Raw genomic sequence first — 12,663 nt, 5'->3', positions numbered from 1 at the left:
TTAAAATTAGAGGTAGGGCAAAACGACAAACCTAGTCCCAGTAGTCCAACTTCTTCCTCCGATAGTATCCGTTTAGACAGGTTCATAACAGTCATGTTTGGGCTTTCTTGCCCCTTGTTACCATTCCCACTGGGGTTGCGTCTTTTCTTGCATCGTTTTTTGGCTTGCTTGTTCCTCTGTTTCTGCCTCTGCCTCCGCGTCCGCCCCCTCTCTGGGAGCTCTGGCCCTGTTGTTGGGAATATTGCTCTGTCCTTCCCTGATAGATCATTTGAAATTGATCTAAAAAATTAGGCATCTTCTTTTGTTTCGGATTTACAGGTGTTGATTTGACAGATCCATCCGACATGTTCCCATCCGATATATCACTTTCAGAGATAGTGATGCTGTTGTCCTTACAGATTAGTTTTTTCAGACCCCCTCCGTCTTTATCAAACAGGTGGTCGTACTTCTTGTGAAATGTTAATGTACGCCCCGACTCGTAGTCTCTGTAATCCCTCATGAACTTTCTTTGTTTTTTGGCCGTTATTTCCGCCTCAAGGATCTCCAATCGTTTGGTGAGTGTCGTCATAAAGCTTTCAATCGCTTCCTTGGTTGTGATTTTTTCTAATTCACTCATCACTTCATCAATTGTCGAGAGAAGTTTTTTACGGTCTTTCAGGGCGTATTTCACTAGTATCTTCATCATTGTCATGGAGCATGCATTAGAGTTTTTAGACCAATTATCCAACATTTCAGGATCAGGGTCCTCATAAGTGGGGATGGTAAATATTCTTAATCCCCGCGGTACCCGTGATGCCTCAATGTAACGTTGCAAAGATTCCGCTTCCCACCATTTAGCAAGTTCCTTACGGTGGAGCTTCTCTAGTTTCACGAATAGTTCTTGGATCTTAATTTCATCCGAGATATTTTTGTTAGTACTCTCTGCCGTGATGTTCTCAGCAGAAGTGCCTCCCTGCGCAAAAAACAGTTTATCTGCTGCCGTTTTTCTTTTAGCTTCCAAAGTTGCAGCCATGATTAGATTTGATCTCTGCAATCAACCATGTGATGCCACTGAAAGGACTACGTAGCCCAGAATGCACCAATGGCTCCCTTCGCGTTAGTAACAAGCCGGCACTGCAGTTCCGAAGGAAAAGTCTGAGAGCAACAATGGCACACCACGTACCTCCGACTCCCCAATGGCAGGCGTTAGCTCCGTTTCAGTCCAAAGTACTCACACAGACACCTCCCCACGGCTGCACACCGGCAACAGATATCAGTGTATGCCTGGTATTTCCGCCGACTTGCCGATAAGCAGACAGCGGTCCTGTCGCGGAGTCACGAACACTTCCCCTCCTGCGGATACCGGCGACCCAGGCACAACGCGGTCAGCTTCAATTCCAATTATTCCAAATAAGCAACCCAGCTCCGGTATGGAAGAAGCCGTCTGTCGGGCGGTCCGTGGTCAGGGCACCGGAAGCCCTGTAAACTATCACACCAGCACTTCCTTCCTCGAGAAAGATCACCGCGGACACCTCACATGGATTGCAGAAAGTTTAATCATTCAACTGCACAGCAACGCGTTTCGACTTTACGTCTTGATCACGCTAAAGAAGCTACACAGTGACCATACTTAAATATACTGTTTGTGAATAAAACAGAAACAAATTATTTTCCAAACAAAATTTTATCATACTCAAAATCATATTGGAATGGGACAAAAAGGAAATGGAACGCCTCTTGAGGAAATGTTCTACTGCTCTGAGTCCCAGATCATGTTTTATAGACGTGTATAAGCTACACACGTCTAATGTAATCATGATGTAACTGGGTTCCCAGTGGATACCGTCTATGATGGTGAGAAAGTGTGTAGTATCCTTGAGGTAAGCAGGTAAGCTCATGACAAATGGTCTCAAGTAATGGTCAATAAATTTCGATGTTGTTTCTAGCAAGGACCCGATGGATGACACAATCGGTCTCCCTGGTGGATTAGTGGCCGTTCGATGCTTGGACATTATTATAATTTTGACCCATTGGGGCATCATGCAGTAATACCTATTGAAAATATTATATAATTTGTGCAATTGCAATTCCAACAGACATTCGAAGGCGTAGCACAACTTCAATTGTGTTGTTAATTGTATATATTTGTGACTAGGCTAAAATGGCGGAACCACTATGTATGATTTTTTTACTTTTTTCACTATGGTGTAAGTCCTTTTTTCATTTTTATTCACAAACAGTATATTTAAGTATGGTCACTGTGTAGCTTCTTTTGCGTGATCAAGACGTAAAGTCGAAACGCGTTGCTGTGCAGTTGAATGATTAAACTTTCTGCAATCCATGTGAGGTGTCCGCGGTGATCTTTCTCGAGGAAGGAAGTGCTGGTGTGATAGTTTACAGGGCTTCCGGTGCCCTGACCACGGACCGCCCGAAAGACGGCTTCTTCCATACCGGAGCTGGGTTGCTTATATATATATAGCGTGATCAAGGGCTTTCCGCCCGAAACGCGTCGCTGGTTCTGTTTTAATCAATAAATCACCATCTTGCTGACTTGCTGGTCCGGTCCTCATTCTTTGCTGGCGTGGAGGCTGTCTGCGAGCGCAGAGCGAGCTGAGGAGGAACCTGTTTTTCATATATATATATATATATATATATATATATATATATATATATATATATATATATATATATATATTCACTGAAAAAACCATGGGTTATAGACCATATATAGTTAGGAATTAGCATTTACAAAACCTTATTTTACTCACACAAAACCATTGAAATTCCATATATAGTTAGTTGCACTAACTATATATCGCGCACCCGCAATCCACTGCTGATGATGTCACATATTACATCATTCATGACATGGTCAGTGACATCACTGATGACATCACGGATGACATCTCATTTGACATCACTGATGACATCACTGATGACATCATCCAGTGACTGTGTGTTTCTGTAAAGTTTAAATATGTTTTACATATTGAAGAATGAGTGGATGTATAAGTGTCTGGATTAAGGATTTAATAGGTGCATAACTAACTCTATGAGAGAGTGATTAAATGTGTCTCACTGAGTGCATAGGTTAGTGACTAAACTGTCTTAATTTGTGCATCATTATATCTGTTGTTCTGTAAACTGCTGCATGTGTTGATCAGTAGCTATATGAGTAACTATATGGGTTATTGATTGGTTGCCCAAGTATTTGTATGGGAGAGTGAGTGTGTGTGGGTGGCTGGGAGGTGTGTGACTCTGTGCATAGATGTGTGAACAGTTGATTCACTAGATGTATGGGTTCAAAAGTGCATGTGGAAACAGCTGCATGGGCGGTTGACTGTGTGCATGAGTGTATTGGTGAGTGAATGGATATCTCAGTGCAACATGTCAAAGTAAGTACATATGTAAAACAGAGTACATGTGCGAGTTGACATATATAACCGTGCATAAGAGCCAATGAATGTGTGAGTGGCTGTATGGATCATTGTGAACTTGTATCAGGGATCGTATAGGAGAGTAAATGTGTGTTAGAATATGTTTGAATTAGTAAGGTGTGTATAACTGTATAGTTGAGGAAATGGAGGTGTGATTGATTCTTTGCATGACTGACTAGATGTATGAGAAACTCCATGGATGAGTGACAATCTGTGAGTGTCTGTTTACACTGAATGTACCTAAGTTTATATTAGAGTCTGAAGAGGTTCATCGTATTATCACATGAATGATATTATCAGTGATGTTGTCAGTGATGTCATTTGAGTTGTCATCAGTGATGCCATCCGTGATGTCACTGACCATGTCATGAATGATGTAATATGTGACATCATCAGCAGTGGATTGCGGGTGCGCGATATATAGTTAGTGCAACTAACTATATATGGAATTTCAATGGTTTTGTGTGAGTAAAATAAGGTTTTGTAAATGCTAATTCCTAACTATATATGGTCTATAACCCATGGTTTTTTCAGTGAATATATATATATATATATATATATATATATATATATATATATATATATATTACCTACTGGCGGTCGCCAGTAGGTATATATAGTTAGGATTTTTTCCCTATGGGATTTCTGAAAATTCTATGCCTAATAACGTTTGCGTTTGTGGACGGAATTGGCTGAAATTTTCAGGAAAATGGCACATTTTGTTTCTGAGCAGCCCTTGAAAATTTGGGGGGGGTTTGTGGAGGGGGGGCCGAGAAAAAAGGGGGGTCCCAAAACGCCTTTTTCCCATGTTAATTTCCATAGGGCGGTTGGACTCACTTTTAGCCCGAACGGCTGAATGGATTTTCACGAAACTTGGCAAAATTGTAGGGACTGTTAGCCCGATGTGCCTTTGCTAGGTCTCAATATATGTGCTTCAGTGGATTTTGAGAAATTAACGTTTAAATCAAGATATATATCTGTAACAGCGCTCCGGGCAGCGATCCGGTTAGCGAACCTTTCGCGTATCGGAATTTTGCGATGCGAAGCTGATTGGCCCTCCGGTGTCTGTCAACATTCTAAACAGTCCGGAGCGGCCGCCATCTTGTCTCTCGGTAGGATCGAGAGACAAGAGGAGGCCAAAACAAAGGGGGAAATTACCATAAGGGGGCATAGTAGATCCTCGTTGACCCCCTAGGTTTTATGTGGAGGTTTTAAAAGGGCCTAGGAGGGTCCAAAAAAAAAAAATTAAAAATTTTTTTTTGCCGTGGTAAGCGCCAAGTTCGCGAACCGGAAAGCGTTCTGGGCAGCGAACTTTATGGATAAAAGAATGAAAGACTTTTCTAATACTGTATGTTAGTTATTTGTTGGTTTTGTTGATTTTTTTTTAATATTTTTATTTTTTCAGCAATTTTTTATTGTGATTGTGTTTCAAAATTTAATAACATTTCTTTCATTTAACTACTTTATGAATTACATATAAAAATGATTAAAGACTCAAACAATTTTTTAATATTACATATAATTTTATTTTTCGGATTGTTTTTCGAAATTTAATAGAACGTCTAGCATTTCACTGTCTGATATGTGTTCTTGTTCAGTGAACATAAGTTCAAACATTTGACCGTCATCATAATGAAGTAAATGATCCACTGATTCCACACATTGAACTAATTCATGGTCCCGTGATTGATCCATGAAATCAGAGTCTTCATTGTCCTCAATTTCTTTTTCTGTGTTGGTCTCCAGAACAATTTCGAAGGAAACATTCTGCTCACCTTCCATTTTATTGCTGTAATTTGCATAAAAAATAAATATATAAGTAGAGATAGGGCACTGTTGGGTTTAAGTTCAGACAGGCACTTGTGAGTTTATACCAGAGAAGTAATCTATGGGCACTGTATGGTTTCAGGCGTGAATTAGTACTATTAAAAAGTGCCTGTGAAGAAGCCTAAGTAAATTTATAATTATACCACAGAAACCTAAATCAGTCCATAATTATAATAAAGAAGCCTTTCTCAATGTCTAACTCTTACAGAGGGATAGTATATAACTATCTGAAAAAGTTTACCATATTTACTTATAGTGCACAATATACTTCAGTTTTAAAAATAACAACTTACCTTTAGAAACAAGTTGATGTTATTATTGATATTCTAAATGATATATACAACAACAAGTAGTAGTCAAAATGGCTGTGTTTCCTTCTCTCCCTTTATATATATACAGGTATATAACCAATCAAATGTCAGGTAATAAAAGTAGAAAATGAAAGTAACATTTTCATTGGTTGTCAATTCCAACACTTCAGATGTGTTTTGTGAAGTAATTTACCTCACGGTACTTGGAGAGGTCTACAGGCTAAATGGCTAAATGAAATTTCAATGAAATTTGTGAGAATGGAAGGGATTGTTATGTAGTATGAGCTAATGTATATTTGGTGAGAGTGTCTCTAGTCGTTTTTCTGTAAATTACTTTCCCACCTTTTTTTTGGACCGCTTTCCGGGAAGCGGCCCGGTTAGCGAACCTTAAGCGTCACGGGAGTCCACCATTTTGTGTTTCGGTCGCATTAAGATACAAGATGGAGGGCAAATAATGTTTAGAATGGGTAGAAGGGGTCATGGTAGACTTATCTTGACCCCCTAGGTTTTCTGAGCGTGGCTGAGGAGGCTTATAAGTGCGGAAAAAAAAACTTTTTTTTAAAAAATTCCGCGAGGTTAGCTTTCGGTTAGCGAACCGGGTAGCGCTCCGGGGAGCGAATTTTGTGGAAAATTAGTGAAAAAAGTTAGAGAAAAATAATAATTGTGAGTGATCAGATGTAGGGTAGCTCTGAGAAGAGCTTTTGGGTTTATGGTACATTTAGGTACTTATAAGTAGGTACCAATGCACAGTCTTAAATTCAGAATGAAAATTCTGTTGCCCTCATCTGAGAAGTGAACTCCATCTCCTCTGTAGATATCTTGCATGTAGTAACGCAAGTTATTGTTGTAAAGAGAGCCCATTCCATGGTCTCTCATGTAAGCTGAAACAGATTTGTTTACATGCTTCCTCGCTTTTTCAATTTGTGGACAAAATTGGTTGGACCACCTCCATTTCTGTCTTTGGCATATATTGGAATATACCAAGGCAGTTTGAGGAAAAAGTGCCATTAATTGCTCCAAGGTGTCCTTTAAAAGCATTTCCAGACCTACCCCTGTCAAAGTGCCCAAATCATTACCTCCACAGTGCACTATTAACAGGTCAGGTTTTGGCAAATGCATAAAGGTTTTCACCAATGGTATCAATTGGTGACATTTTAATCCTCTTTGGCCCAACCACTTAATTTCCACATCTTGTAAATTGAGGTTAGGTACATTTCTGCTCTCAGCATACCTTTGAGCCCAGTGGATGTAACTATGTCCAACAATCCAGACCTTAAACATGGTGGGAGAATGTTGTTCTGCAGTCAGATGAAATGTGGTAATGAAAGGGCAGTTGAAACAGTAGGAGTTTCAATAGAAAAAAAACTGTGGATTTACAATGCTAATGATTCATTAGCAGTGATTGGTGCATTTCCATTTCTGAAAACAGAAAGTTAGGGTGCATGGATGTGATCCTTGAAAGATGTAATTTGAATGGTCAAGGAAGAAACATTTAATGAAAGATTGCACTGGATACGCAGGTGCACTGAGAGTTCAGAGTTCAATTGAAACATTGTTGTGTGAATTTGCAAACATGAGAGGTCTTCCAGGAGGTGGTTGCTATGGAAACAAGGCAGACAGGGCAGAGGGGGGAAGGGTTTTGATTTGAAAAAAGTGAGGGAAGAGGAATGATTGGCTAATATGAGAGATATGTGAAATGAATATCTGTATTTCTGTGCTTTCAATAGCTGCAGCCTTTGGAGTGCATCCTTTTTCTTCTGCTGAAGACAATTTGGTGTATTTCTGAGACTGTTTTCAAAACTCAAAAAATATTTGCTAAGGTGAGAAAAGATTTATTTAATTTAGATAGAGAATAGTATGATTTAAGGAGAAAATGATGAAAAAAACTGTGTTTACAAAATGTGGTTTTGTCTCTAGTGATATACTAATAGAATTAGTTTCATAGAGGAATTGTAATTGCATATTTGGTGTAACATTCTGGCATGCAGTAACACAAGATATTGTGATACATGGAGCCCATTTCATGGTCTGTTATGTAAGCTGAAACAGATATGTTGCTTTTAAAAACGATTTAAGAAATCAATTACATTTCTGTATATGTACTGCTAGAGCTTCATAGGTTGTTTTGGGCCATATTTATAAGGTATTTGAGTGTCTAAGATGTTATGTTCGCCTTTTAAAATGTAAAGTGTTCCTCATGGGGCAAGTGTCTTGTAAATACGCTCCCACTTGTGCTTGGCAAATTTAGATTTTGATTATGGGAGTTACCTAGCCATATTAATAGTGTCCCAAAAATGGTGCTAGGGAATTGCAGAAAACACTTTCATGTGTCTCAAGGACATTTTTAGTCATTTCTTCATGAATGCAGGTATACAATTGATTTATATGCTGTGTTTAAAAACGAATTTTGAAATGAATTAAATTTCAGGATATGTACTGTTAGAGCTTCATAGGTTGTTTGGGGTCATATTTAGAAGGCATTTTAGTGTCTTTGATGTTATTTTTCCCTTTTTAAATGGAAAGCGTTCCTCATGGGGCCCTGAGCAGTTTTTAGCCATGTTATTTAATAGGAAGTGGATAACATGGCTAAGAGCATTTGCTGGAAAATGCATGAATATCGCTGACTTTTCTGCGATGTTATGTTTACCTTTCAAAATGTAAAGTGTTCCTCATGGGGCAAGTGTCTTGTAAATACGCTCCCACTTGTGCTTGGCAAATTTAGATTTTCATTATGGGAGTTACCTAGCCATGTTAATAGTGTCCCAAAAATGGTGCTTGGGCATTCCAGAAAACACTTTCATGTGTCTCAAGGACATTTTTAGTCATTTCTTCATGAATGCAGGTATACAATTGATTTATATGTTGTGTTTAAAAACGAATTTTGAAATCAATTAAATTTCAGGATATGTACTGTTAGAGCTTCATAGGTTGTTTGGGGTCATATTTAGAAGGCATTTTAGTGTCTTTGATGTTATTTTTCCCTTTTTAAATGGAAAGCGTTCCTCATGGGGCCCTGAGCAGTTCTTAGCCATGTTATTTAATAGGAAGTGGATAACATGGCTAAGAGCATTTGCTGGAAAATGCATGAATATCGCTGATTTTTCTGCTATATTCATGCATTGTGGCCGTTTTTTTTCACATTGCTTCATAGGTTGTTTGGGTTCATATTTAGAAGGCATTTTAGTGTCTTTGATGTTATTTTTCCCTTTTTAAATGGAAAGCGTTCCTCATGGGGCCCTGAGCAGTTCTTAGCCATGTTATTTAATAGGAAGTGGATAACATGGCTAAGAGCATTTGCTGGAAAATGCATGAATATCGCTGACTTTTCTGCTATATTCATGCATTGCGGCAGTTTTTTTTCACATTGCTTCATAGGTTGTTTGGGTTCATATTTAGAAGGCATTTTAGTGTCTTTGATGTTATTTTTCCCTTTTTAAATGGAAAGCGTTCCTCATGGGGCCCTGAGCAGTTCTTAGCCATGTTATTTAATAGGAAGTGGATAACATGGCTAAGAGCATTTGCTGGAAAATGCATGAATATCGCTGACTTTTCTGCTATATTCATGCATTGCGGCAGTTTTTTTTCACATTGCTTCATAGGTTGTTTGGGTTCATATTTAGAAGGCATTTTAGTGTCTTTGATGTTATTTTTCCCTTTTTAAATGGAAAGCGTTCCTCATGGGGCCCTGAGCAGTTCTTAGCCATGTTATTTAATAGGAAGTGGATAACATGGCTAAGAGCATTTGCTGGAAAATGCATGAATATCGCTGATTTTTCTGCGATATTCATGCATTGCGGCCTTTTTTTATCACATTTGCAAGCACTTCTTAGCCATGTTATCCAATGGGAGGTGGATAACATGGCTAAGAGCATTTGCTTCAAAGGTTGTTTGGGGTTATACACCATTTTTGGGAAATTATTAACATGCCTATCTAACTCCCATAATCAAAATCTAAATTTGCCAACCGCAGGTGGGAGCGTATTTACAATAAATTTGCACCATGAAGAACGTAAAATAGCATACTAGATACTCAAATAACTTATAAATATGACCCAAAACATCTTATGAAGCACTAGTAGTGCATATTTCCAGAAATGTATTGGTTTTCATTTAATGATTTACTTCATTGGTAGGCCTTCACATGTTTTTTTACCTTGGTTTTTTTCAGTGAAAATCTTATCTGCAACCATGTGTTGGCCTCACCTCAAATAAACAAAACAGGTGATGGACTGAATGTGGATCAATGACACACATTCACCCCAGTCTAAAGATCAGGGCCTAAACAAATCTTTAGATAGGCTACATCTTATCGTCATCCTGAATTAATGATTAAAAATATTAGGGAGTGATTTATGAGTGTTGTATGCCTGTTTTGTACCATTGAGTGTCATTTTTGTGATGCAGTGCTGGTGGAAAATATTTGCTATGTTAAATAATTAGTACGGCATTAAGTTTTAGATGACTGTTATTTATTTACTGTTTGGTAATAGTGGTTAATAACATTTTATATTATATTTTTCCACAGATTCAACTGCAGATTCTTTCATAGTTTGGAAAATGCCTTCCAGAAGTCGAATACGAAAGGCTAGAAAACGTCAAAGACAGCAGGATGATGTTTTATTGCAGCAGTCCTCTTCCCCAAATACTTGTCAAAACACCAAGAAAGGTCCGGGTAAGAGCACGAAATCATTCTTAAGAAATATTTGTAGTAAAAAAAGTTTTGCTCAAAAAAATGTTTCAGTTCACAAAAAGAAAAATAATTTAAATGGAAAGGAGAGACCCATCACAAATGTTACTGGTAGAGGAAGAGATAACTCTGTGCATGATAGTAGAAGGAAACAACAGTTTAGGGACATTCGAAATCGAATGTTCCGTAATAGGATATTAGTTAATTTATTGAAAAATATTAAAAAGAAAGGCCAACAGAAAGCGGCATTTTATAAGAAGAAGAAAAATGTAGAGAAAATTATTGATCATGCTTTTGAAATTAAGCGAAAGTTGTTTATTTTGGTAATCAATAGAATTAGGAAACTAAGCAAGGTAATTTCTGATTTCAAAACAAAAAGTAGATGGAAGAGAGTAGTAAATCGTACTAACTTTTGTGAAGTTTTTTCCGGAGAATGGATGCATAGTTCAAGTTCTGAGGCATTTTTTAATGAGGAGACTTATTTTCAGGATAATGATTTGGTGCATGCAGTTGACATCAGTGGTCGAGCTTATGAAGTGAAGGATGGTTGTCCAGTTGAAAAAGAACAACTTGTGACAACAGAGACAGAAGAGGCGCTAAGTGATGAGGTTTTAGGAAGACGTCCTAAGGGTCCTGTGTACATTTGGAAGTGTAGTTCTATTTGCAGTGTGCGACAGGTTTCCATCAATTTGCTTTGTGATTTTATACGGACATTTAATAAGAAAAGTTTGAAGCAGAAAATGAAGTTGTTGCAAGATTTAGATCCTTGCAGAGTGAGACAAATGACAGGTTTGCGTGGTCATTCACTGGCTTGTCTTTCCAGGAGAGTATGCCAGAGTGTTTTTCATCATTTCAGGATGCTAGCAGTGCATCATAATAAAGTGAGAAAATTAGTGAGAATGTTGTATTATGCTAAGAGTCCAGCAATTATGCTTAAACAATTATGTGCTGCTCTTTTGCATGGTTCTGAAATAGATGTGAAGAATATTTGTGAAGAAATTGAGTTTTGTTACTTTGGTAGTAAAGATGAGAATGTTCAAATTGACCCTGAAGTAGAGGGTAATGTGGAAGATAATGTACAGGTTTCCAGTACAGATAATTTTCAGAAGGAAATTGCCACGTTTCAGATGAAATCAAGTGAGAGGCCTAATTTCACTTGTGTATGTTGTCGACGCACTTATTATAAGAATCAGACTAAGGTAGTGGATTTATATGCAAAAAGTGAAAGGGAAAATAATAGTGAATGGAAGGATTTTGCCACATACTTGATGGTAGAAAATTATTTTGATTTGGGATCGGATCAACGTGTGTGTACTTATTGTTGTAATAAATTAAACCAAAACCAGATGCCTGCTAGGGCAGTTCATAATAATCTGGAATTGGTTGAGATTCCTTCTGAATTGAAGGATTTAAATACTTATGAATCTATTTTGATTCAAAGTATCCATCCCTTTCAGGCTATTGTAAGAATGGAGCCAAAGACAGGGAAGTTGCCTCCAGCAGATTTACAGAGAGGATTAAAGGGAAGAGTTGTTTATTTGCCTCTAGATTTGAAGAAAAACATTAACACAATTGGAATAGAAAAAGTGGAAGAGGAACCTCTGGTTATCTTGGTTAATGGGGTTCCGACAAAGAATAAGAAAATATGGCAAGATTTAGTGGATGTTAGGAAAGTCAAAAAGGCAACAGTGTATTTGAAGAAAAATAATAAGTACTATAAGAATGTATATGTTGCAGAAGAGGAAGTAAGTGATGAAGAGGATAGCGATTTGTGTGCAGGCCAAATTGAGAAAGTAGAGGCCTCTAAAAGTGAAGAAATATATGAACATTATAGTGTTCATCCTTTGCATTCCAAGGAAGTCATGGGGAATGCTATTGAGTTGTTTCAAATGAAACAAGCCAAAGGGAGTCCCATTAGTGTTTGGGAGGAAAGTTTGGAAGCTCGGTGTTTCCCACAGCTATTTCCCACAGGTCAAGGAGGAAGATATGATGAGCGACCTCATCAAATTCCTGCATCTGAATACCGGACTTTACGATTGTATGCAGAAGATCCTAGGTTTCGGCAATGCATTCCCTATTTGTTTCATCTCCTGTTTGAAAGCGATCTGTCTGGACTGTCATATGCAGTGAACCACATCTTAAAAAGTGGTATACAGATGCGAAACATCTCGGCAAGTGACTTTATGCATAAAGTCAATGTCCAAGACAGTATTTTGGATTCTCACTTAATTAATCTCATGGCGTGTCAGCGTGGTACTAATGAGTACTGGTACCGTCGTCATGGTGATTTAAAATGTATGCTGAGGAACTTAGGAACTCCAACATGGTTCCTCACTCTGAGCTGTGCCGAGTATGGCTGGGAAGACTTACTTGAATTTCTACGAGAGGCAAATGGAAATATTGAAAACATTGAATTCAAGAC

The 12,663-nt window shown here is 38.1% G+C and overlaps 1 protein-coding gene across 1 annotated transcript in view; it reads right to left on the bottom strand.

Annotated features, from left to right (window-relative positions):
* Positions 1–1,578: 1,578 nt before the first annotated feature.
* Positions 1,579–12,663, bottom strand: part of LOC147661149 (uncharacterized) — a 32,798-nt gene continuing 21,713 nt past the window's right edge. Inside the window, exon 3 of the mRNA XM_086951281.1 lies at positions 1,579–1,618. Coding sequence (XP_086807407.1) covers positions 1,579–1,618 — 40 coding nt within the window. The remainder of the gene's footprint in view (positions 1,619–12,663) is intronic.

This window comes from Lissotriton vulgaris, unplaced genomic scaffold, assembly GCF_964263255.1.
Source record: "Lissotriton vulgaris unplaced genomic scaffold, aLisVul1.2 SCAFFOLD_345, whole genome shotgun sequence".
NCBI lineage: Eukaryota > Metazoa > Chordata > Amphibia > Caudata > Salamandridae > Lissotriton > Lissotriton vulgaris.
The sequence above is the reverse complement of the archived record's forward strand: the minus strand, read 5'-3'. Positions and strand labels throughout refer to the sequence as shown.